The following is a 27,038-nucleotide window of genomic DNA, read 5'->3' on the forward strand; positions in this document are numbered from 1 at the left end:
TTTTGATACACATATTTGATCAATCGGAGTAATTAGCGTACCAAATCTCTCCCAACATTTATCATTGCTTTGTGTTGGGAACATTCAAAATCTGTTCTTCTAGCTATGTTTAAAAAATAATAATTATATATATATATATATATATATATATATATATATATATGGCACCATACCAGTGGGTGTGAAGTGGTATCTCATTGTGATTTTTAAACTTTTAAATGATAAAACTAAAATTTGAACCCAAGTAACTCTGACTCCACAGTCTATAGGCAAAGTTATGTTTACAAAGTCTGTGTTATATTTTGCTGCTTCTAATTCACATGTTGTTCAGAGACTTCTACTTTGGGCCGTGATGGAATACAAGAGCTGGATTTGCCTCCCTACCTTAAATAACCTAAAAAATAGGACACAATATATGAAGAAATGGTTTTCAGACACTTTAAGTAACAGTAGAAGCACTAATAGAAAATGGGATTTTTTTTTAAAAAAGGAAGGTAGTTTGTACCATGTTTAGACTGAAGTACCATTAGGGAATTTTAATAGGAATAACAGTGCGGGAAGTTGGACGTCAAAGCTGGATATGAAAACTTACGGAGGAATCATTCTTGCTAAAGTGAAAAGGGTAGCTCTCTAGGGTTCTCATTTTTTATTTAAAAAAAAGCAATGTCAGCCGGGCTCGGTGGCTCAGCCTGTAATCCCGCGCCTTTGGGAGGCTGAGGTGAGTGGATTACCTGAGCCCGCGGGTTCAAAACCCGCCTGGGCAGCGAGACCTCATCTCTACAATAAATCAAAAAATCAGCCGGGTGTGGTAGCGCATGCCTGTAATTCTGGCTACTGGGAAGGCTGAGGCGGAAGGATCGCTGGAGCCCAGCAGGCGAGGCTGCGGTAGCCCGGAGCGGCCACTGCACTCCAGTCTGGGCGACAGAGTGAGACTCCAACTCAAAAAAAAAAAAAAGCAGTGTCAAGTGTGCCTTTTTGTTTTGCATTTTTTCTTCTCAATTTTTATGTAGGTTTTTAAGATCTAAGCATTTAAATGATATTCCGAATATTTAAAAAAATTTGTGTCATTTTGTTCTTTGTATTAATCTTTGTTCTCTTTCTGACAACGTTCATTCATATAATATTATTGGGAAAGCTTCACAAGTGGAACAGAATAAGAAAGCCCTAAAACAGAACCAAACATGTAAAACTTAGTATATGTTTAAGGTGGCATTTCAGGTCAGTGGCAAGCTGAAACCATGAGAGTAAAGGGCAAGTGTTTGTATCATTGCACGAGGGAGGACACCAACAGATCCTTTGAGCTACTGGTTGCCTGGAGAGTTAGCTGGCAGATCCAAGGGAACATGTGACTCAGGAAGGAAGCACTGCCTCTGCTGACTTGCTCCCTCTAGCTGTGTAAAAGGCCAGTGTTAGTAGCACCAGAGAGTGTGAGGATGATGACTATCCCATCCCTGTTTGCAACCAAGAACACAGAGCCCTTTACCAGCTTGCCCCATCAGAGGAGTCTGAGCTTGTCACCTTCTTTTTTTCTTTTTTCTTTTTTTTTTTTTTTGAGTTGGAATCTCAATCCGTCGCCAGCGTTGCTCACGGCCATCCCAGCGTTGACCTGCTGGGCTCAGGTGACCCTTCCTCCTCAGCCTTCCAAGTAGCCAGAACTACAGGCGCGCACTATCATGCCTGGTTAATTATTTTTATTTTAGAGATGAGGTCTCACCATGTTGCCCAGGCTGGTCTTGAATCCGTGGGCTCAGTCATTCCTCTCACCTTAGCCTTCCAAAGTGCTGGGATTACAGACTTGAGCCACCATGCCTGGCCTAGCTTGTCACCTTCAATAGAAACTTCATATTCCATTGTCAGAGTACTCTCTTATTGCATAAGCGTACCTATCAGAATGCTCTTTCCATTGCTCAAAACAGTTTTTGAACTTGTCAATTTTTATGTCTTTTAGTGCTTCTGCCGATTTTTGATTCACCTCTTCCACATCGGCAAAACATATTTCCCTTTGAGAACTTTCTTCGTGCAGGGAAACAAAGAAAAAAGTTGCTTGGGGTGAGATTCGGTGAATAGACAGGGTGGGGCACAGGGGTCATACTGTTTTGGGTTAAAAACTGCTGAATCCTCAGTATGGTGTGGACAGGTGCATTGTTATGGTGGAAGAACCTGTTTGCCACAGCTCAGGATGTTTCTTCCACAAATCATGATGCAACTTTTTCAAAACTTCCGTAAAAAACTTTCGTTGACCGTTTGATCTGGAGAAACAAATTCAAGTGTACTACAAGAGGCCTGCCCTCCAAAAGATAATTCTGGGGTTTTTTTGGGTGCCCTTCTTATACTGTGTCCTTAGTATGGAGCATACAGATTGAATAATGAGAAGGGAACAGAAAGACTTAGAACATGCTGAAAGGTCCTAGGCTTGGAGTCTCTGGCTTGTCTAGTGACTTTTATCCATATGCTGCAGATAAAGCTTAACTAAAAAGCATTTCACCTATGCCAGATATTCCCTCCAATCCAGTTAGTTTTACTAAGGGCAACTTAGAGCAACTTGGCGAAATCTAGCATGGGTATACTCTATAAAGAATGGTTTCCTCTGGAATGTAGTACCTTAAGAAAGCATACAATAGCAAGACCCTCTCCAGAACCCACCATCCTTCCACTTTCAACTCTAGTTCATGAAGGCGAGATCACTTCCTGTATGGTTTAGGAATTGCACACTAAGCATTAAAGCCCTGCAAAGCACATGGTTGCCTTTCCATCCAAAATTGTTGTTCAAGTTTATTTTTGTAATCATGAGCTATACTTCCAAGTCAGGATATTTTTTAGATTAAAGTTCATTTAAAGTGTGAACTGTTCCGAATAGTGGTTATTTCCCCTAAACTGGTATTCTTTGCTATTTTGGATTTGCAAACAAAACAAAAAAACCAGTTATGCTAATTTTAGCAGTATTTTCTTTTAATAATGTAGGTGAATTTTCTTCATGTAAACATTTATGCTGAGTCTTAAGTTTTCCTGTCATATTTAGCCTTTGTTTCTACGTTTTTTTTTTTTTAGCTTATTGGTTAGGCCAACTTGCCATGCATGAAATTTGTACCCTTTTGGGCAAAATTGCTTTGTTGTTTCCTCACTGTGTGGATTGTCTCTCTATCCCTAATCTACACATCTTGTAAAATATCTCTCTGTGGAAGGGATCAGGGGTGAATATTTAGATTAATCTGTATGTAATGAAAGCCAGCCCTAGGTGCTCTGTTATTGCCAGGGGGTTTATAGCATCATCCTAATGGAGGAAAGTTAGTTATTGGCTCATTTCTGTTATTTCATCAATTCCTTCTCAAAATTACTTTTTTTATCTAGGTTCCTCCCATGTTGTAAATTTGTGGTAATACTTTTCAAATAAGAATATATGTTCACAGCACACTTGAGAGCTACAAATATGTTGTGTTCTAAGTTGTCTTTGAATTAACTACCTTTAAGAGAAGAGACTACACTGGGCATGGTGGCTCATGCCTGTAATCCCAGCACTTTGGGAGGCGGAGTCGAAGGCGAGGATTGCCTCAGCTCAGGGGTTCAAGACCAGCCTGAGCAACATGGTGAGACCTCGTCTCTACAATAAATAAAAAGTCAGCCAGGCATGGTGGCGCATGCCTATGGTTCCAACTTCTTGGAAAGCTGAAGTGGAAGGATCACCTGAGCCCAGCAGGTCGAGGCTGCGGTGACTGAGCATGCACTCCAGCCTGGGTGACAGAGTGAGACTCCAGCTTAAAAAAAACCAAAAAACAAAAGAAAAGAGACTAGTCATTTTCCTTTTCTGTTTGAAATGAATTGTACTTATAACTTGAAATAGTGGGAAGAAATTTCTTCGTTGTTTTTGTTGACAACTTTATTGAGATGTAATTTGCATACCATATAATTCACTTATTTAAAGTGTATAACTCATTGGTTTTTAGTGTATTCAAGAGATTGCTTTCTCCCTACAGATCCTTTGAGGTTTTTGATGGAGTGTTTTTTGTTTGTTTGTCTGGTATTTTTTGTAGAAGATTCACTTGGGTATTTTACTAAGGACAGGTCATATGTTTCAGAAATTTAAGATGATGTCAGTGGCTGTCTTATGTTAATTTAAATGATCTCATCAAATATTTGGAGCCATAGATAACCCTATTAAAAATGGGCAGAAATGTGATGGACAGTTCACTAAGCGGAGCTACAGATGGTTAATACACCATAAAAAATGGTCAACCAAAGGGTTGGCAGTAGTGGGAAACTGCCGGGTGTGGGGGTGGGGTGGGATTGACAGTAATGGGAATCTGCCAGGGGAGGGGGGACTCACTTCATCAACAAGGGTACCTTCATAATGAACATTTGTATACCTAACCCTGAATTGTACCCCACATCTTTAAAATAAAAAAATTTTTTTAATGGCAGGAAAGTGAGTTAATGGATAGTTTAATTAGCTTGATTTAATCATGCCACACTGTGTACATGTATCAAAACATCACATTGTACTCCATAAATGTACACAATTAAAATTGGTTCATAAAACAGAAATAAATGAAAATACACAACAGAAAAAAAAAGTTCAACCTCACTAGTAACTAATAAAATGTAAATTTAGCCCAGCACGGTGGCTCACGCCTACAATCCTAGCACTTTGGGAGACTGAGGTGAAAGAGTTGCCTGAACCCACGGGTTGGAGACCAGCCTGGGCAACTTGGCCAGACCTCATTTCTACAATAAATTAAAAAATTAGCTGGGCGTGGTGGTGCGTGCCTGTAGTTTCAGCTACTTGGAATGCTGAGGCAGAAGGCTCGCCTGAGTGCAGCAGGTCAGGGCTGCAGTGGCCATGAGCATGCCACTGCACTGCAGCCTGGGCGACAGAGTGAAACTCGCACTTAAAAAAAATAAAAGGTAAATTTAAAAACTGAAAAAAATTACTAACTTAATTTATATTTTTATCAAAATATGTGAACATAATTTTAAATAATACTAAAAGACATGGGAGAAAAACAGTAGTCCTTTGCTTTTCCCTCTCCCTTTTAGGTAGCCACTTTCCATGTCTTCTACTGTCTTCTCATCAGTTCTTTTTCTGAATAGAAGACTGATTCCATTCTACCCCTGAATCAGTTTGATGTGGTTGCCATGTTGTTTGAGACATTGAATATCTTCCAGGAATTTGAACTGGATCAAACTATTTACCAGGTTCTATTATAGAACAGGTTAACATGTAGAATACCAAACTTCTCCAAACATGAATTTTTAAAAATTTAAACATTTTTGGAGTTATGTTCTAAAAAAGAAATACTACGTTACATAAGTTGGGATCTGAATTAATGTGTTCCCTAAAGTAGTGAGTCGAGAACCAAATCAGAACATCAAATTCTTTTCCAAAGTGTATAAGTATTTCATCATTTAGTTTCAAGTTTCTTATGTTAATGCATCTCTAATTGCAAATTTTTCATTTTTTAACAGGATAAGTAATCTTTATTGTGACCTATTTAATGCTACATTCACAAAATCTTTCTACCCTGATGTTATTCTCGTTTATTTCACTGATTAAATCTTAAATCATGTTCATGTCTTACCTATCATTTCGTTAACCTCACAGTTCACATTTTGATTTGTTTACAGTGGATTTTAAATACAAATTCTGATTACTGTTTGTCTTTGGGCAGTTTACCCACTCTGAATGAATTCTGGAGAGAAGTCTTCCTCTGAAAGGATAGTGATCGTTGCTTCCTTTTGTGTGTTAACTTATAGGCCTCTTCCCTAGTAAATGCATTTTCCTCCATTGAAGGGTTTGTTTCTTTTATTATACTCATTCAGTTTTTCAGTAATCTTTACTGCTAGGAACTTCATTCTTTTGTTTCTAAGTACTTCTTAAAATGCTTCTAAATTTTATTTTTTGAATAACAAAAACCTGAAGTGTAAGTGATTAAAATTTGCTTTGCTTTAGTTTGCATAAGGAAACATGACAATTTTTTTTCCATCGTTACAGGTTTTTTGTTTTAAACAATGAAGCTGGGCTATTGGAGTACTTTGTAAATGAACAGTCTAGAAATCAGAAACCTAGAGGTACTTTGCAGCTTGCGGGCGCTGTAATATCACCCAGTGATGAGGATTCTCACACCTTCACTGTAAACGCTGCCAGTGGGGAACAGTATAAACTCAGAGGTACAATTGAGATATGAGAATACTGTGATTTTCTTCTTCCTTTGAGAAGTTGCTGTACTTACCTACTTTCTATTTGGAAATAGAAACTAGTGTCATCCGTGATGTAGATATAATAGTTAAATCTTGGAATTGCTTTGAGGATTTATGAAATCTGTTTTTATAACTCTTTTTCCAAGTGAGTCAATTAGCAAGTCTGTCTGGGATTGGCCTCTCTACAAAATGTGTGTGGGGATTGCCCCTCTACAAAATGGCCCCTCTACTGATCATCTAAAAACTAGGATTTATTTAAATGATATTTTTTATGTCTACCATGGAGATGTATTTTGCCCCTTTACTTGGTGTGATTTGTATGCTCTCTTTCCAGTTTCAGTGACTAAAGTACATTGTTGATATTTATTATAATATTCATTAAAATAAAGTGCAACTTTTGTTTAGAGAAATTTAATTTGTGTAGAAGTTTGTATTTTTTATTTAATAAATACACAGAATATAATGGTAATCCTGGTTGAACTTGTTTCTACAAATTTGCAAGTATTGATTATACATCAAATTCTTAATGAAGTTTATTTCTCTAAGTAAGGACATCTTTTTATGAGAAACTTAAGACATATAGATGTAATTTATCCTTTTAATATCTACATCCTGCTACTCTATCCCCTAACAAGGCTGATGCTTTGGCCTCTTTCCTGCCTCCTTCCAGTCAGGGAAGTTAACTCCAGTGAGATTAGGACCAATCTCTACTTGACAATGATCTATTCTTCATGCTGTAGACAGTGAATTACATTCTGAAATAAATAAATATAAAATAACATTTACACTGTTTTTATTAGCCACAGATGCTAAAGAGCGACAACACTGGGTAAGCAGACTTCAGATTTGTACACAACATCATACTGAAGCTATTGGAAAGGTATGTGTATTTATATATGATATTAATATACAAATTGAAAGCATTTTTTTTTTACATTTTAAAATTGAGATACTTTTCATGTACTATAAAATTCACTCAAGATTTTTGAGTATATAATCTCAAGATTTTTAGTATATTCACAAGGTTGTACAACCATTGCAACTTTCTAATTCCAGAACATTTTCATTACCTCCTTACTTCCCACCAAAAGAAAACCCAGCCCTACTAGCAGTCATTCCCTGTTCTCCCCTTCCCAAGCATCTGACAAACACTAATCTAGTTTCTGTTTCCATGGATTTGCCTATTCTTTTTTTTTTTTTTTTTTTTGAGTTGGAGTCTCACTCTGTCTCCCAGACTGGAGTTCAGTGGCCGCTCCCAGCCACCGCAGCCTCGACCTGCTGGGCTCCGGCGATCCTTCTGCCTCAGCCTTCCAAGTAGTTGGAATTACAGGCATGCACTACCATGCCCGGCTGATTTTTTGATTTATTGTGGAGATGAGATCTCGCTGCCCAGGCAGGTCTTGAGCCCGCGGGCTCAGGCAATCCACTCACCTCAGCCTCCCAAAGGTGCAGGATTACAGGCTGAGCCACTGAGCCCGGCGGATTTGCCTATTCTTAAATGAAAGCATATAATATGTAGTTTGTATATCTGACTTCTTTCACTTAGCATAATGTTTTCAAGGTCCATCCATATTGTTGCATGTATCAGACTTTATTCCTTTTTTTTTGAGTTGGAGTCTTACTCCTTCTCCCAGGCTGGAGTGCAGTGGCACGCATGCTCATGGCCACCGCAGCATCGACCTGCTAGGCTCTGGTGATCCTTCTATCTCAGCCTTCCAAGTAGCTGGAACTACAGGCACGCGCTACCCTGCCTGGCTATTATTTGTTTTCTTGTAGAGACAAGTTCTTGCCAAGTTGCCTGGTCTGGTCGTGAACCTGCAGGCTCAGGCAGTCCACTCGCCTCGGCCTCCCAAAGTGCTGGGATTACAGGCTGAGCCACTGAGCCTGGCCACTTTATTACTTTTTTAAGGATGAATAATATTCCACTGTATGGATATACCACATTTTTTATCCACTAACTAGTTGATGGAAATTTGGGTTGTTTTCATTTTATAGATAATATGAATAATGCTGCCATGAAAAATTATGTAAAAATTTTTGTGAATACATAATTTCAGTTTTCTAGGGTATGTATCTAGGAGTGGAATTGCTGATCATATAGTACTTATGCGTTTAACTTTTTGAGAAGCTGCCATACTGTTTTCCAAAGTGGTCACACCAGTTTACATTCCCACCAGCAATGCATGAGGCTTCGAGTTCCTCTACATCCTTGCCAACACTTGTTATTTATGTTTTGTTTTGTTTTGTTTTTTGAGTTGGAGCCTCACTCTTTCGCCCAGGTTGGAGTGCAGGCATACTCGTGGCCACTATAGCCTTTACCTTCTGGGCTCAGGCAATCCTTTCGTCTCAGCCTTCCAAGTAGCTGGAACTACAGAAGCATCCCATCACGCCCAGCTAATTTTTCTTATTTATTGTAGAGATGAGGTCTTGCCAAGTTGCCCAGGCTGGTTTTTAACTCATGGGCTCAGGCAGTCCTCTCACCTTGGCCTCCCAAAGTGCTGGGATTATAGGCGTGAGCCACCTCGCCCAGCCTGTTATTTGTCTTAATAAAAAAAAATTATGGCCTGGCACAGTGGCTCATACCTGTAATCTCAGCACTTTGGGGGGTAGAGGCAAGAGGAAAACTTGAGCCCAGGAGTTCAAGACCAGCCTAGGAAACATGGTGAAATCTTTTCTCTGCAGAAAATAAAACAATTAGCTGATCATGGTGGCACACGCCTGAAGTTCCAGTTACTTGGGAAGCTGAGGTGAAAGGATCACCTTAATCCAGGAAGTTGAGGTGACCCTTGATCCTGCCACTGCATTCCAGCCTGGGCAACAGAGTGAGACCTGACTCAGAAGAAAAAATTATTATGGCCATCCTAGTAAATATTAAGTGAACTCTTTTGCAATTTTGATTTTATTTCCCTAATGACTAATCATATTGAACATCTTTTTATGCGCTTTATTGGTTAGCCATTTGATATCTTCTTGGAGTGTTTTTCATTTTTTATGGTGAGAGGGCAGTTTTTTTGGGGGGGGGGTAGCGTTCAGAGTCTCACTGTTGCCCAGGCTAGAGTGCAGTGGCATGCTCACAGTCACCACAACCTCAACCTGCTGGGCTCAGGCAATCCTTCTGCCTCAGCCTTCCAAGTAGCTGGAACTATAGGTGTGTACTATCATGCCCAGCTTTTTTTTTTTTTTAATTTATTATAGAGATGAGGTCTTACCAAGTTACCCAGGCTAGTCTCGATCCCCTGAGCTCAGGCAGTTCTCTAGTCTTGGCCTTCCAAAGTGCTGGGATTATAGGCTTGAGCCACTATACCTGGCCAAAAGAAAAGTTTTAATACTTGACATCTGCGGTTAGAAGTATCTAAAAAGTAATATAGGACAGCATTTTTAAAGGATTTTCTACCTTGGTGATAACTTGACTTTTATTGTAATTATTTTTCTCATTTCCTGGGAATTTTCACCTAAGTGAATTTTTAAAAATTGTTTGTAATTTAGACTTACAGCCTACTCTTCAGGAAATCCAGCACAATAGCTTTCCTTTTTTTTTTTTTTAAGTCAGTGTGTCACTCTGTCACCTAGGCTGGAGTGCATTGGCATGCTCACGACCACTACAACCTCAACCTGCTGGGCTCAGGTGATCCTTCCGCCTCAGCCTTCCAAGTAGCTGGAATTACAGGCGCGTACCACCACACCTGACTAATTTTTTAATTTATTGTAGATAAAGTTGTCCAGGCTAGTCTGGAACCCTTGGACTCAGACAGTCCTTTTGCCTCCGTCTCCCAAAGTGCTGGGATTACAGGCATGAGCAACCGTACCTGGCAGCTTTTCTTATACTGTAAGATTCTAGTCTGGAAAGTACTAGTTTGTTCCATTGCAAATGTACATTAAGAAATGTATTATATTGCTGAGTACAGATTGTTGCATTAAACATGATATTTAAAAATCTGACAAATTTTTTGTTATTCTAATTTTTGCAAAATGTGAAAAAATATTTTTTGACAACATAAAACTGTTCATTAATTTTCTAAGTAGATTATCAACTTATTGATGTGTAAAATGTGTAACATGCCGAAACTTTGAATTTAAGTTTTATCATCTCCAGAAATGTTCTTATAGTCAATTATTCTGAAGTTAATTTAATTTTAAAAATTGTTCACGTGTAAACCTCAAGTATGTGTTAGTTTGATGGTTAGCGAGCCTAAATTTAAAAAAAATAAAGAATGATTTTTCTTTGTCTAACAGAATAATCCTCCTCTGAAGTCACGGAGCTTCTCACTGGCATCTAGTGGTAATTCTCCTATATCCCAGAGGAGACCAAGTCAAAATGCCATTTCTTTTTTTAATGTTGGATATTCCAAACTGCAATCAGTGAGCAAAAGAGCTCACTTACCTCCAGACCATCTTGTGGAAGTCAGAGAAGTAAGTATGGTTTGAAGTCAAGTTAAAGTGCACAAAATAATATCTTACATATGCGTGACTTAAGTCATAAAGTTTCCCTGACCTCATAGTATCCTACGTTTCCTCATGTCTGTCAACTATGGACTAGGTTTGCTGTCATTTTTCAAAAGTCTCTATCAGTCTTCAAGTTCTCAAGTAAAAGTACAGACTCCTTTGATGTAAAATTTACTATCAAAAAGATTATTAAATCTAGTGGGAAGGCTATATGACCAAACCAGGAATTCTTTAAAAAAAAAGCAGCCAGGCTCGGTGGCTCAGCCTATAATCCCAGCACTTTGGGTGGCCGAGGCCAGTGGATTGCCTGAACCTGCAGATTCGCAACTAGCCCTGGCAACTTGGCGAGACCTCGTCTTTACAATCGATAAAAAATTAGCTGGGCGTGGCAGCGCATGCCTGTAGTTCTGGCTACTTGGAAGCCTGAGGCAGAAGGCTCACTGGAACCTAGCAGGTTGATGCTGGAGTGACGTGAGTGTGCCACTGCACTCTAACCTAGGCGACAGAGTGAGACTGCAACTCAAAAAAAAAAACAAGCCAAACAAAACAAAACAAAAAAATTTGTATATAATAAAATTTCAAACATACAGAATAGTTAAATCCATAATGTTGCCTGATCTCACCCTTTCTTTCTCTATTATACTGTGTGTCAAATGATTCTAGTTAATAAAGCATACAGTTTGTTAACTTCTAAATATTTCATGTATTGCTTACTGAGTTAAATTTGGTAGAGTTTATAGATATCAATGTAGTGGATTGGTAAAAATAATATTGTAAGTCACACTCAAATGATTCAAGGCAGGAAGCTAGGGAGAATATATTTTCTCCCAAGTTGTCCTGGGTTATGTTTATAGATAAAGAGATTGAGGTTTAGAGAGATGGAGTAACATGCTCGAGATACATGGACAGAGCATTTGATTCACTTTCTAGTCCTTTTATATAAACAAATTATAGTTACAAAAGACTCTTTTTAATAAAACACTTTTGGTATTTTATTAGTATTCATGCTGATGGTATTCAATTTGTAGATAAATGTCAGTGTTTGTCGTTTAAGGAAACCAAGATGCTTCTATCTTAATATAGAGTGAAGGAAAAGGAAACATTAAAAGTGGTTCAAATCTAAGATATAGAATAAAGAAGAGCATTTAGGACCAGCTCTGTGTCATAGTATATTTATTAACCCTTAAAAGCTAGGCAGCCATTAAATTCTTGGAACTTTTTAATCATGGCTAGTGATGGGAGTTTGAGGTGGGCTTCTGAGTAGCTGGTATGTTCAGTTTCCAGGTCTGGGGAATGGTTACACGGTTTATTTGTTTATGAAAATGTATTAAGCCCATACACTTGTGATAAGTATACTTTTCTGTCTGTGTACTATATGTCAGTGTACTTCAGTAAAAAGTTAAAAACAAGCAAGAAGTAAATAGTTGGAGTTGTCATGTTTTACAGCACATTTTCAAGGAAAAGGCACCTATTTGTGTTTGGGATTTGGGCCTCTGCAGAGGCCTTCAGCTTGGCTGTACTTGGGTCTTTGAGATCTGATGGCACTGAGACCATTGCCATATCTCTGTTAGTACCTCTTCAGTTGTGAAGGCTTTGGTCAACCTGCTCTTCTCTTTCTGTTTTATTCTCACCGGCCCAGTAGTAATTGCCTATAATACCCACACTAGTATTCTGTGGGGGTTTTTTTTGTTTGTTTGTTTGTTTGTTTGTTTGTTTGTTTGTTTGAGTTGGAGTCTCACTTGCCCCAGACTGGAGTACAGCAACCGCTCCCAGCCACCGTAGCCTCAACCCACTGGGCTCCGGCGATCCTTCTGCCTCAGCCTTCCAAGTAGCCGGAATTACAGGCATGCGCTACCACGTCTGGCTGATTTTTTAATTTTATTGTAGAGATGAGGTCTCGCCAAGTTGCCCAGGTGGGTCTCGAACCCACAGGCTCAGGCAGTCCACTCACCTCAGCCTCCCAAAGCACGAGATTACAGGCTGAGCCACCGAGCCCGGCTTGTTCTGTTTTTAAGTACATTTTTCATATCATTATGATAGCATGTTAATATTTATCACGTAACTCTGGCACTTGTATTTTCACAACTACCTCTTTGTAAGGCATTAATGTATAGAATTGGCTAGTTTAATGACAATCTCTCCTTAAATTGTGACTCCAATAATTATTCTAGGGTTTGGTGGTACCCTTGTTTGGCAGTCCCTTTGCCACTGACACCCTTCACCCCCACACATGCAAAAAACAAAACAAAACAAAAGTCTTAGCTGAGCGTATGTACCTTTCCTAGCTTGGTAATTTTGCATTTAAGAATGCAAGTCAAACTATAAGCTTATGACTATATTAGGAACATTTCTATATTCCAATGGAATAATTCTGTTTCTGAGGAAACAGTTCTTTTGGAGTATTTATACCATTTTTTTGGTCCTCCAGATAATTATTTTTTAATTTTAATTTTTAATTGTAGAGACAGGATCTTAACTCTGTTGCCTAGGCTGGAGCAGAGTGGCTCAATCTTAGCTCACTGCAGCCTGGAACTCCTGGTTTTAAGTGATCCTCCTACCTCAGACTCCCAAGTAGCTGGGACTATAGGCATGTGCCACCACACCTGGCTAATTGTTTTGTTTGTTTCTTTGAAGAGACAGAGTCTCATTGTGTTGCCCAGGATGGTCTCACAACTCCTCCTGGACTTGAGCAGTCCTCCTCAGCTTCCCAAAGTGCTGGGATTCCAGGCGTGAGCCCCATGCCAGGCCCCAGACAAATATTAAACAAATACCTCCAAAACCAGTTTTTCCTTTAAACTACTGGAAGCCATCGTAACCTAGTCTCTGGAAGCGTATTGTTTCCTAGTCTTGTTTATGATGCCATCTGTTTAAGAGCCTGGTTTCAATTAGTGACTTAGATGTATTTCATCGTGGGAGCTATAAGCACTTTATGAAAGTAAAAGCCTTTGGAAAGTTTCTAAGCCCCTCTGAAGCTTGTTTTTATCGAAGACAGTGACTGAAAAGATCTGTTAAGCTAAAACCATAATTAATGGTTTTTACAAGCTGAAAAAACTTTTTAAAAGCTTCTTATCAGCCGGGCTTGGTGGCTCAGCCTGTAATCCCGCGCCTTTGGGAGGCTGAGGTGAGTGGATTGCCTGAGCCAGCGGGTTTGAGACCCGCCTGGGCAGCAAGACCTCATCTCTACAATAAATCAAAAAATCAGCCGGGCGTGGTAGCACATGCCTGTAATTCCAGCTACTTGGAAGGCTGAGGCGGAAGGATCGCCAGAGCCCAGCAGGTTGAGGCTGCGGTGGCCGGGAGCGGCCACTGCACTCCAGTCTGGGCGACAGAGTGAGACTCCAACTCAAAAAAAAAAAAAAAAAGCTTCTTATCTTGAACTAATTTTAACTTTATGGAAAATTTGGAAAAATGATACAAGGTTTCTGTATATCCCTTCCCCAGTTTTCCATGATGTTACTATCTTACATAACCACAATATAATTGTTCAAACAGGAAATTATATTATTATAATACTATTAACTACAGTCCTAGGCCAAGTCCGGTGGCTCATAACCTGTAATCCCAGCACTTTTGGAGACTGAGGCAAGAGGATTACTTGAGGCCAGGGTTTGAGACCAGTCTGGGCAACATAGCGAGACCTCGTCTCTACAAAAGAAAAAATTAGCTAGGTGTGGTAGCTAGGGCCTGTTGTCCCAACTGCTCTCGAGGCTGAGGTAGAAGGATCGCCTGAGCCCAGGAGGTCAAGGCTGCAGTGAGCTGTGATGGTGCCATTGCACTATACAGTCTGGGCAACAGAGTGAGACTCCAACTCAAAAAAAAAAAAAAAAAAAATCATAGTCCTTGTTCAAATTTCAGCAGTTTTTTCACTAATGTTCTCTTTCTGGTTTTGAATCCTATTCAGCATCCTACATTGCATTTAGTTGCTTTTTTTCTAGTTAGTCTTCTTCAGTCTATAATTGTTCCTCTCTTTCCTTGTCTTTCAAGACCTTGACATTTAAGATTATTGATTTTTTTTTTTTAATGCTACCAAATTTGTATTGTCGGATGTTTTCTCATGATTTGAATGAATTGAGTGTGTGTTTTGGGAATGAATACCACAGAAAGATGTTGTATCCTTAGTACATCATATCAAGGAGTATTTATGATGTTAGTATGTCTTATTACTAGTAATGCTGGCCTTGACAACTTGCTTAAGGTGCCTTCTACTGGATGGATTTCTCCACTATAAAGTGGCTATTTTTCCCTTTGTAGTTAATAAGTATCTTGGGGAGGTACTTTGAGATTATACAAATCCTGTTTCTCTTCCAAGAAATTGAGAGAACTTTTGAAACCAAGCTGACCTATGGTTCTAGGTAACAATTCACTGTGGTTGTAGGTAACAGTTCTTAACCTTTCTGGTTGTAGTATCCCTTTTTTCTTAAAAATTATTGAGGACTTCAAAGAGCTTTTGTTTTAAATGGGATAAATTTATTTGGTATTTACCATTTTAGAAATTAAAACTAAGAAATTAAAATAATGTGTTAATTTTACCTTAAAATAAAAATTAATAAACATGTTTGTTAACATAAATAACATTTATTTATATCATATTATTATCTTTTCCAAAACAAACATTAATTTTTCTAAAAGAGTGGATTGTTCAAAAAACAAACAAACAAATTAGCCGGATGTGGTGTCGCCTCCCTGTAATTTCAGCTACTTGGAAGGCTGAGACAGAAGGATCACCTGAGCCCAGCAGATTGAGGCTGCGGTGGCTGTGAGTGTGCCACTGCACTCCAGCCTGCACGACAAAGTGAGACTCCAACTCAAAAAAAAAAAAAAAGATGTTTTATATTTTTGCACTCTCTTCAGTATCTAGCTTAGTAGAACACAGCACAATTTTTGTATCTGCTTCTGTGCTCAATCTGTTCACATGTTTTGGTTGAAACATGTGATGAAAATTTGGCCTACACATATATGTGGATGGAAAAAATGGAACATTTTAATAGCTTTTTCACATAACCATGGCTCTTCTGTGATACTGTGCCAAAACTTGACTGATAGTTTCTTAAATGTTAGATGTAGTGTGGAATCTAATACATATCAATGAACTTTCGGTATTTTGTTACAAGAAAATCCATTGATAGCCAGGCTTGGTGACTCAGCCTGTAATCCCACGCCTTGGGAGGCTGAGGTGAGTGAATTGCCTGAGTCTGCAGGTTCGAGACCTGCCTGGGCAACTTGGCGAGACCTTATCTCTACAATAAATCAAAATTCAGCCGGGCGTGGTAGCACGTGCCTGTAGTTCCAGCTACTTGGAAATCTGAGGCAGAAAGATCGCTGGAGCGCAGCGGGTCAAGGCTGCGGTGGCCGGGAGCGGCCACTGCACTCCAGTCTGGGCGACAGAGTGAGACACCAACTCAAAATAAAAAGAAAATCCATTGGTTCGTCTTGTACTTCGAATAGATCTTTAACTTTTCATAATTTTGTAACACCATGCATTCACTGGTTATTTGGGAGATGTTAGTTCACAGAGTTGTGCAAATCTTACAAATACTGATCTGTGTAATTATATACTGTCTAAAATTTACATTTATTAACGTCTCTACCAGTCTCATCAGTAAAACCTTTCAGTATTGGAGGACTGTCAGACTTACAGTGGCAGATGAAGGTTTCCTAAAATTCTAATTTTCATTTTAAAGTTTAAATTTTATAATTTCTAACAAATACTGTCATTTTTTAAAAGTGACAAGCTCATTTTGTTCAGTTTTGAGAAAATACCTACCACATATCCCAAGCCTGAATCTCTAGAGTTTCTGTCAGTTATCTATATCAGAATGGTAATCTGGGGAGGAAAAAAATCGCTAGTTCAGCTTGCAACTCTGTCACACAAATGCTTTTCCTCCAGGCAACCTTTGCACTTTGGTATGCGACAGAAGTGCTTCATATGTACTTAACCATTTTTTTGTATGTGTCCTTTTTTACTTTTTCTTCATCCTTTGAATGTAATACAAGTACTTACTGTTTTTTATATAAATAATATTTAAAATGTGTACTCAAGAGTCAAGATATAGTAAACCTAATGATTTTTACTGCTTTTACAAGGACATTCTTAAGTAAAACTGACTTTTTGTGTATGTGTGTGTGAGTGCATGGCAGATGAAGACTGCACTGCCGACTAGTAGGGTTGGTGCCACTACCTTGACTCTCCTTAACATTCCAGCAGTTTTAATCACTACTGCTTTTGCATCATCTGTGCAGATGTCACCACAGTGAAAAGGCAAATAACTTCTTAGAATTATTGTGAAAAAAGTTTGATTTCACAGATCCTCTGAAAGGAGTCCCACAGGGATCAGCAGAGCATACTTTGAGAATTACTGTTCTAGTATTATCTAGCTCCTGGAGATTGTGAAGCAAAGATATAATTCAGAGTGAGTTTGAAAGGACCATTTTAATCCAAGTCCATGGGTAAGTCTAGTTGTTAGATTAAATAACAGTGGCAAAACCAATTGACTCTTGGTAATAGTGCCATATTGTGCTTGAACACAAATTTATTACAAAAGCTTTACCTAATTAAAATGATCTATTTTAGTATTGAAAGGGTCAAGTGAAGTAAGGTGGGCCAGTGCTGAGGCCGCAGGAATAATGCAAGATTGCAACCAAGTAAGAAAGTAGAACAAAGTAAAGTTTATTATTCACCTTTCACAGGTTGGAAAGGGGAGCCGACATTCAGAGGCAAGTGTGGCCTCAAGTGGCCAAGAGTTAGGTGTGTGTGTGTAATATATATATATATTATATGTATTATATAATACTAAATATATATATATATTAATTTTTTTTTTTTTTGAGTTGGAGTCTCACTTGGTCTCCCAGACTGGAGTGCAGTGGCCGCTCCCGGCCACCGCAGCCTCGACCTGCTGGGCTCTGGTGATCCTTCCACCTCTGCCTTCCAAGTAGCTGGAACTACTGGCGCACGCTACCACACCCGGCTAATTTTTGATTTATTGTAGAGATGAGGTCTCTCCAAGTTGCCCAGGCGGGTCTTGAACCCCCGGGCTCAGGCAATCCATTCACCTCAGCCTCCCAAAGCGCGGAATTACAGGCTGAGCCACTGAGCCCGGCCTATATTAATTTTTTTTTTTTTTGAGTTGGAGTCTCACTCCGTCGCCCAGACCGGAGTGCAGTGGCATGTTCACGGCCATCCCAGCATCGACCTGCTGGGCTCAGGCGATCCTTCTGCCTCAGCCTTCCAAGTAGCTGGTACTACAAGTACGTGCCACCATGCCTGCCTAATTTTTTGATTTATTGTAGAGATGAGGGCTTGCCAAGTTTCCCAGGCTGGTCTCAAACTCATGAGCTTAGGCAATCCTCTCACCTCGGCCTCCCAAAGTTCTGGGATTATAGGCATGTGCCACTGCGCCCAGCAATTTTTTTTTAGTTTAAAGATGTGGGGTGCAATTCAGGGTTAGGTATATAAATGGTCATTGTACAGGTAAAGTTTGGGCCTCCCTTTGGTCCCCACTCCACCTGGTTTGAGATCAAGTTCCCTTACTAATGTTATATGCCCCCCCATAGATCACTTCTAACATCAATACTAGCAGGTGATGTTTTGTGCCATTTGCACAAAGAAGCACACTTTTCTCTTTGAAGTGTTGTTATATTGTGACTTCTGATTATTTATGTTGTGAATATCTTAGGAAAGATTTTTTTCCTTTATTTAACTTCTATTGGCTTAAAACTTGTTTTACTTCTATAAGTACACAAACCATAAATGTACCCCTTGATGTCAATTTCCATGTAGTCACTTCCTGGATCAAGAAATTAAATGTTACCAGCACCCTAGAAGACTCTTCTATGCTACTCCTTATGATCCCCTTTCTCACTATCCTGATTTTTATCCATGGACTTATTTTGCCTATTTTTGAAATTTCTAAAACTGGAATCACATAATATGTACTCTTTTGGATGTGGCTTCTTTTCAGTTCACATCATATGTTTGAGATTTTCTTAAGATGTTGAATGTAGCTGTTCCTTTCTTTACATTGCTATATGTATTCACTGTATGATTATGCCATAATATTTTTTCTCCATTCTGGTGTTGATGGGCATGAGTTGGTGAGCATATGTATGTGTATCTGTTGGTTAAATAGCTAAGAGTGTAATTGTTGGAACATAAATTATATTTATTTAGATCTGGTAAATATTACTAAACTGTGTTCTATGGTGGTTACCCACTTGAAAATTTGGATTATTGGGAGTTAGTCCCTAAATTTATATACAAAAATATTTACACAGCACACATATATATGCATGTATAAATATGTATATATAGATACCTTCATACCTGTACTTCTCTTGTAAAAACTTTTTTATAGCCGGGCTTGGTGGCTCAGCCTGTAATCCCGCGCCTTTGGGAGGCTGAGGTGAGTGGATTGCCTGAGCCCGCAGGTTTGAGACCCGCCTGGGCAACTTGGCGAGACCTCATCTGTACAATAAATTTTTTTTAAAAAATTAGCTGGGCGTGGTAGTGCGCGCCTGTAGTTCGGCTACGTGGAAGGCTGGGGCGGAAGGATCACTAGAGCCCAGCAGGTTGAGGCTGTGGTGGCCAGGAGTGGCCACTGCACTCCAGTCTGGGCGACAGTGAGACTCCAACAAAAAAAAACAAACACAACAACAAAAAGCTTTTTTATGGGATGGGTGAATGTTTGATCCTTAACTATGGTGCATGGTTTCAGGGGCTATTTCATGTATGACACACTTGATTGACTTGCTAGGATCATTTTGCATCTCTCATACTAGCCCTCTGGTAAACTGTATTAAAAATCACCTGGAATAGAGCCTCTGAAATTGAAAGAGTCTGTTCATTATAGACCTACTGTGTGAATTAAACTAGTGTCCAAAAGATGGGCATTTGTAGAAACTTCTGCTCACTACTGAAAGTAATTAAGCATCATACATTCATTTTTCGTGTAAAAAATTGGGTTACTTGTTAATCACCGTTATTCCATTGGCTTTTGAGTGTATTAAACTCTTTTAACCTAAAAAACTTATATACAGTACTTAGTCCAGAAATCAGCCTTAATAGGCCCAGAAAGTTAAGTTAGGAAAGAAGAAACAGGTAAGCCATCATGTTCCCAATGTAGGTTCAAATTGAGCCTTACCAAAGGTGTGAGAAGAAAGTGGCTGAGAGCGTAGACCAGAATCAGTTTTACTTTGGAATGAAATACTTGATGCTGCTGTTAAAGATGATCTGAGGCCAGGCATGGTGGCTCGCGCCTGTAATCCCAGCACTTTGGGAGGCCAAGGATTGCCTGAGCCTACAGATCGAAGACCAGCCTAGGCAACTTGGTGAGACCTCATCAGTACAATAAGTTTTTTAAAAAGTAGCTTGGCCGTGGTGGCGCTGTGCCTATAGTTCCAGCTACTTGGAAGGTTGAGGCGGAGGGTTCACCTGAGCCCAGCAGATCGAGGCTGCAGTGCCTTGAGTGTGCTACTGCACTTCAGTTTAGATGACAGAGTGAAACTCCAACTCAAAAAAAAAACAAAACAAAACGGCCGGACTCGGTGGCTCAGCCTGTAATCCTGCACTTTGGGAGGCTGAGGTCAGTGGATTGCCTGAGCCCGCAGGTTTGAGACCCACCTGGGCAACTTGGCGAGACCTCGTCTCTACAATAAATAAAAAAATTAGCCGGGTGTGGTAGCGCACGCCTGGAGTTCCAGCTACTTGGAAGGCTGAGGTGGAAGGATCGCTGGAGCCCAGCAGGTTGGGGCTGGGTGGTTGTGAGTGTGCCACTACACTCCAGCCTGGGTGAGGAGTGAGACTCCAACTCAAAAAAAAAAAAAAAAAAATTCTGGAATGTTTCTTTTTGGTAACTTGTGTAAATTTAATACTCTTAATCAGAAAGTGGCAAGTCTTTTGAGTTTTGTTGTTTCCAAAGAAAAATTACAACTGCCTAAGGTCATACTCTTTTTTTTTTTTTTTTAATTGTAGAGATGAGATCTCATCAAATTGCCCAAACTTGTCTGGAACCCCTGGGCTCAGGCAATCTTCTTGCCTCAGCCTCCCAAAGTACTGGAATTACAGGCTTGAGCCACCATGCCTGGGGCAAGGTCATACTCTTTTGCTTGATTGATAAGCACGTTAAATGCTCATCAATTGAAAAAAGTCAAACAAACTTAAAATAGACTTCTAAGCCTAATAGGTCTTTGAAAAAAATGGCTCAGAAGCTGAATATGGTAATTAAAATGGCAACTATATGTATCCATGCTATGTAGAAACCATGCATGGGACCCACAAAACTGTTGTTTTCCTTAGATGATGTCTCATGCTGAAGGACAACAAAGAGACTTAATTAGACGAATTGAATGCCTTCCTGCTTCTGGCCATCTTACTTCCTTGGACCAGGATCTCTTAATGCTCAAAGCAACTTCCATGGCGACTATGAACTGCTTAAATGACTGTTTTCATATTCTCCAGTTGCAGCATGCATCACATCAGAAGGGCTCATTGCCTTCAGGTAAGTTATAAATTAAAGGAAGGACTTAACATTGAAGGCCAAAACATGGAAAGGACTGCATTTGATATAATTCTAACTTCTGAAAAATCATAACTAAAAAAAAAAGAATCAGTAAGCCTCTTGGTTTTTAATTGTCACACTAATGTTATCCACATTCTTCCTAATTGTGTCCTTTTTTGAATCTGAAATGATTTTAGGACTAATGTGTAAACTCAAGATATCAAAAACTGATCTACACATTTCCTGTATTTCTGTAAAAATTGGTGGCATTTTTCCATCCAGTTGACCAAAGTAGAAACGTTGGGATTATTTTTTGAGTTTTGGTTTAGTCTACTATTTGTCATTAATTCTATCAGTCACCTTTCAGTTTGAAAAATAATGTGTAGCCAGCCATGGTGGCCTGTACCTATAATCCCACCTACTCAGGAGACTGAGGTAAGAGGATCCCTTGAGCACATGAGTAATTCTCCTAGGGAAAATACTATTGCAAGGGAGTACATTAGAACTCATTTTTCTCTTATCTAATTCCCTTTATTTATTTATTTTTTTGAGTAGGCGTCTCACTCTGTCACCCAGGCTGGAGTATAGTGGCACACTCATGGCCACCAACACAGACTTGACCTGTTGAGCTCAGGTGATCCCTCCACCTCAGCCTTCCAAGTAACTGGAACCACAGGCATGCACCACCACACATTTTTTTTTTAAATTTATTGTAGAGATGAGGTTTTGCCAAGTTGCCCAGGCTGGTCTCGAACCCTTGGTCTCAGGCAATCCTCTTGCCTTGACCTCCCAAAGTGTTGGGATTACAGGTGTAAGCCACCACTCCTGGCCAATTCCCTTTTCTTGTAAATGAAAGATATTTTGGAAATATATTGAGTGTCTGTTCAGGAATGAGTTTTCCTTAGTTGGATGGGTAGAGTATGAATCTCATCTTTATGTGTGCCTAAATTTAACATTTCAAGCCAACAAACAGTTTTTAATGGCAATTTTAAATGTAGGTCAGGGCACTATGGAGAGAGGCCAATAAACTGAGTATGTTCCCCTTAAAGAACTCATAGTCCAGTTGGGGAAGAAACATGTAAATAGTAACTATGAAATAATATGCAAGGTGCTACTAGCAATAGTAACAAACCGTGGGAGAGTAGGTTAATAGATGAATAATTCTGATAGAAAAGATCTGGGAAAGCCACAAAAAAGCTGTGAAGGTCAATTCATGTAGGTGTGTTAGGTAGAAGGCATTCCAAAGAGACAGAATGTGGATTGGTGCCTTATAGGAATTATAAGTAGTCCAGTATATGTTTCCTCCTGTTGTAAAGCACTAGATAGACTCAGTAGAGAACATTTAGAAAATACCATAGAGTCAAGAAGAAATAACAAAACATGCATTTTCCTACCAACCAGAAACTACCACTGTCAGTACATTAGTAATAGTCCCCTCCCAGTGTTTTCTCTTGGTTTTTGTTTATTTGACCCTATGGTTATTAGGGGAAAAAATGGTTTTTTACTTAATGTAAAAAATATTTTTCAATTGATTATATGCTTTTGATAAATTTTTTTTTTTTTTTTAGTAGGAGTCTCACTCTGTCACACCCAGGCTGGAGTGCAGTGTCATGTTCATGGCCATCTCAACCTCGATCTGCTGAGCTCTGGTGATCCTTCTGCCTCAGCCTTCCAAGTAGCTGGAACCACCACACCTGACTAAGTTTTTTATTTATTGTAGAGAGGAGGTCTCATCAAGTTGTCCAGGTTGATCTCAAACCCCTGGACTCAGGCAGTCCTCTTGCCTCCACCTCCCAAAATGCTGGGATAACAGGTGTGAGCCACCATACCTGGTTTGGCATTAAAATTTTTTATTGACTTTGTTATTCCTTTGAGAAGACAGATGTAGTTTGGTTTGCTTAACTACTGTATTTTCCTATGTTGAACACTGACTGAGTTATCCTGAGCTATGATTGGATTAATTGTAGTGTTAGTAATAATAATTTTGTCAATAAAATGAAACAGTTTATTTTCAGTTCATGCAATTTAATTTTCAATAAGTACATCAAAGGGCTGGGTGCAGTGGCTCACACCTATAATACCAGCACTTTGGGAAACCAAGGCAAGAAGATTATCTGATTGTGGTTTAAATATTTTTAAATGTTTGCTTCATGATTGAGGAAGCATGTAAATGTATAATATAAATTTGCATTTTTTTAAATTACAAAAGTGAAACACATGGTAAGCTTTACAGAAGTGCTTTAAAAGTAAAAGTTGTTCTCCCACATCACTGTTTTTTAGAGCACACATTTGTGGATATTGGAGAGAATTAATGAACTGTAATTGTTATTTCTCACCATAAATTGCCATGTTGTCCAATTTAGGTCTGTAGAAATTTATTTCTACAAAGTCACATGAGAATGTATAACTGTGGAAAGAAATACTGAATTACTTTCCCACTAAAATTTTGAGATAACAAGAAAAATTAAATATGAGTTCAAATTAGTATTTAATCCCATAAAGTCCCCCTGTCTGTTATCCAAAGTTTACTAGTGATTACTAATTTAGAAGGGACTTGAGACCAAATTACTGATTTGATAAAGAGTTTTATTATTTCCTGTCAGATGAACAATCTCTTAAAACAGATCTCTTAAATTTAGACTTTGTTTGCATTTTATTTTTGGAGGTAAGGAAATCTGGATATTGATATTAAAAATAAACATTTTGGCCGTGCATGGTGGCTCACGCCTATAATCCCAGCACTTTGGGAGGCAGAGGTGAGAGCACTGCCTGAGCTCACAGGTTCAAGACCAGCCTGGGCAACTTGGCAAGACCTCATCTCTAGAATAAGTTTTAAAAGTAGCTGGGCGTGGTGGCACTTGCCTATAGCCCCAGCTACTTGGAAGGCTGATGCGGAAGAATTACCTGAGTCCAGCAGGTCAAGGCTGCAGTGGCCATGAGGGTGCTGCCACTGTCCTCCAGCCTGGGCGACAGAGGGAAACTCCAACTAAAAAACAAACAAAAACATTTTAAGGTAGAAGCAAAGTGTTTTCATGTCTCTGGAATTTTAAAACAGGTCCCATGAATTTATGTGGGGCATTTCCCCAATCATGAATCCCTCACCCTCTCCAGTGCCAGGTGAGGCTGAACAAGGCAAGATGCTCTGGTAGCCCGGTAGGTTCTTTGTAATTTATTCCTCTACTGAAGTCTGGGATTTTGTTAGAGGCAGAGTAAATTCCTTACTCTTAAATTTCTGCTGCAGTAGTCTGAGTGTCTATTATTATAGTACTCTATAACCAAGCTTCTGTGAAACCTAGATCAGCCTCTGAAATCAAATGGAACATTTTCCATTATTGATTAGGCATAGAATCCACTTTGTTAAACTAGTTGAGGGTAACTAGAGACTTTTGAATCACTAACTGAGATGACAGGTCTCCAAATGTGACCACTGTCTTCACTAGGTCAGTTATTATTTATTCAGTGGATGAGTCTTTCGTTTAAGTTGTATGGGGGCTATTTTTATGACTGTGAAAAGAAGAACATGTATTTTCAATTCTTAAATTAGATCCAGGGATTACTTTGATTGATTAGAAATTGCTGCTGAGAATAAGGTTCACTCCCAAAGGGAAGCAGTTTTACTGCTGCATCTCCCAGACTTCTCCTGTAGTTGTGACCCTCTAAAACCCAATTGCATATATACAGAGGGAGCTAAAAAATGTATACACATTTTCGGAAAGGAAAAAACTGTATTAAACTTGTAATACTCGATATATACCATTTGATTTATGCAGTCACAAGAGGTGTTCAAAGTGATTACCATCATCAACATACAGATACTTCTGAAAAGTACTTTGAAAAGTAATATATAGATAACATTGCTTAAAATGTGTATATACATTTTTTTTGGCACCCCCAGTATATATAATTTTATCACTAGAGGAACAGGGTTTATACAGAGAGGACAAAAAATTAACTGCTAGATTGGGAATACACTTCATGATTCACAGACTTGGCCCAAGAAGTGAATTCAGTCCTATTCAGGGTTGATTTCTTTTAAATAGTATCTAATTTCAAGTTGCAAGTTGCTCTGTTGTGAAATACCCAATCATGGTACTCATGCTAATGAGATACAACTGGCTGCCTCGCCAGGTCTTTTAACAGGTTGAATTGCTTTTAGTCTTGTAGACTCAAAAGAAAATTGTTTAGTAAAAACCCGTATGTGCTGAACTTTCCAGATTATGAGCAAGTTACAGCAAAAGTTTTCTCTTACTTCATCAGGAGCGACAATCGAGTGGTTAGAACCAAAGATACCTTTATCAAACCACTATAAAAATGGAGCTGACCAGCCCTTTGCAACTGAGCAGAGCAAGCCGGTGGCAGTCCCAGAAGAGCAGTCTGTGGCAGAATCTGGACTATTAGTAAGGGTAAGGTAATACAAAAATACGGTTTTGGTATAAAAAATTAGGAATCATTGAAGAGGATCAGTTCTCTTTTCATTGTCAGGGTATTCAAGTCAGCATAACACAGAGCAGCACTCTTGTAGATTCTAAATTTTTTCATTGTTGTTTTACTTTAAACTGCATTTATTTTGGAAGAGGTCTTTTAGATTAAACTTCACATGTTGTGTTTTCCAGGTCAAATCATGTGCCCTTTTTAGTTTTAATTTATATTTACTTGATAAAAATATATTTTAGAAAGTGAAATTTGCATGTTTTTCTTTTTATAGAAAACAACTCATTGCACATTGTTTATCTCTTACGTCTCATATCCCATTATCTTAATTTAGCATTATTATAAACTTAAAAGGTTATTATTAAGTCTTTTTTTATATTAAGCACTTTACCAAACCAGTTTTTTCAAGTATTATTCTGCTTAAAATAGCACATGATCTCAGGGTTTAATGTTTTTATAAACTATTATTTATTCCACATTTCTTAGATGCCAAAGAGTACTTTATTCCATTCATAGGTCTACTACTGTGACAAATCTTTTTTTTTTTTTTCCTTTTGTGTTTATGGCTATTATTTTATGGTTATCATAATAACAGGTATTTTTTTGTTGTGTTGTTTTGAGTCAGGGTCTTACTCTGTTGCCCAGAATGAAGTGCAGTGACACAACCATGGCTCACTGCAGCCTTGACCTCCTAGGTTCAGGTGATCCTTCTGCCTCAACTTCCCAAATAGCTGAGACTACAGGTGCACACCACTATGCCTGGCTACTTTTTTTGTAGCTATGAGGTCTTGCTATGTCAGACTTCTGGGCTCAAACAATCCTCCCTCCTCAGCCTCCCAAAGTGCTAGGATTACAGATGTGAGCCACTATGCCCAGCCAGATAGGTTTTTGTTTTTATTATTTTATTTTATTTATTTATTTTTTGAGTTGGAGTCTCACTCCATCACCCAGGCTGGAGTGCAGTGGTACATTCACGGCCACCCCAGCATCAACCTGCTGGGCTCCAGCAATCCTTCTGCCTTAGCCTTCCAAGTAGCCGGAGCTACAGGCACTTGCTTTCATACCTGGCTAATTTTTTGATTTATTGTAGAGACGAGGTCTCGCCAAGTTGCCTGGTTGGGTCTCGAACACACGGTCTCAGGCAATCCACTTGCCCCGGCCTCCCAAAGTGCTGGGATCATAGGCTGAGCCACTGAGCCTGGCCGATAGCTTTATTTTAAGCTATTTTTACTTGATACTCTCTTAAGCATTTTTTTGTGTTGTTCTAGTCTGTATAATTATGATTTTAAAGCTTTAAATAAGCTACTGAGTTAATAGCTGTATTGTTGTATAGATTGTTACTTTTTTGTTATAAATGCCACTTTATTATCTTGTTTATTGTTTTTTTTCTCCTCTTTCTTTGTATTATTTTTTTAAGTTATATTCCCAAGCAGAATTACTTAAAAGTAATGCATAGTTTATGGTTATTTATGTATT

The 27,038-nt window shown here is 38.9% G+C and overlaps 1 protein-coding gene across 2 annotated transcripts in view; it reads left to right on the forward strand.

Annotated features, from left to right (window-relative positions):
- Positions 1 to 27,038, forward strand: part of OSBPL11 (oxysterol binding protein like 11) — a 99,376-nt gene that overhangs the window by 28,339 nt on the left and 43,999 nt on the right. For both annotated transcript variants that reach the window (XM_008072871.1, XM_021706366.1), the window contains exons 3-7: positions 5,987 to 6,162; positions 6,993 to 7,072; positions 10,426 to 10,602; positions 20,930 to 21,131; positions 25,389 to 25,534. In XM_008072871.1, the coding sequence (XP_008071062.1) occupies positions 5,987 to 6,162; positions 6,993 to 7,072; positions 10,426 to 10,602; positions 20,930 to 21,131; positions 25,389 to 25,534 (781 nt within the window). The remainder of the gene's footprint in view (positions 1 to 5,986; positions 6,163 to 6,992; positions 7,073 to 10,425; positions 10,603 to 20,929; positions 21,132 to 25,388; positions 25,535 to 27,038) is intronic.

The sequence above is a fragment of the Carlito syrichta genome, unplaced genomic scaffold (assembly GCF_000164805.1).
Source record: "Carlito syrichta isolate Samal-C Ts95f unplaced genomic scaffold, Tarsius_syrichta-2.0.1 Scaffold315477, whole genome shotgun sequence".
Lineage (NCBI taxonomy): Eukaryota > Metazoa > Chordata > Mammalia > Primates > Tarsiidae > Carlito > Carlito syrichta.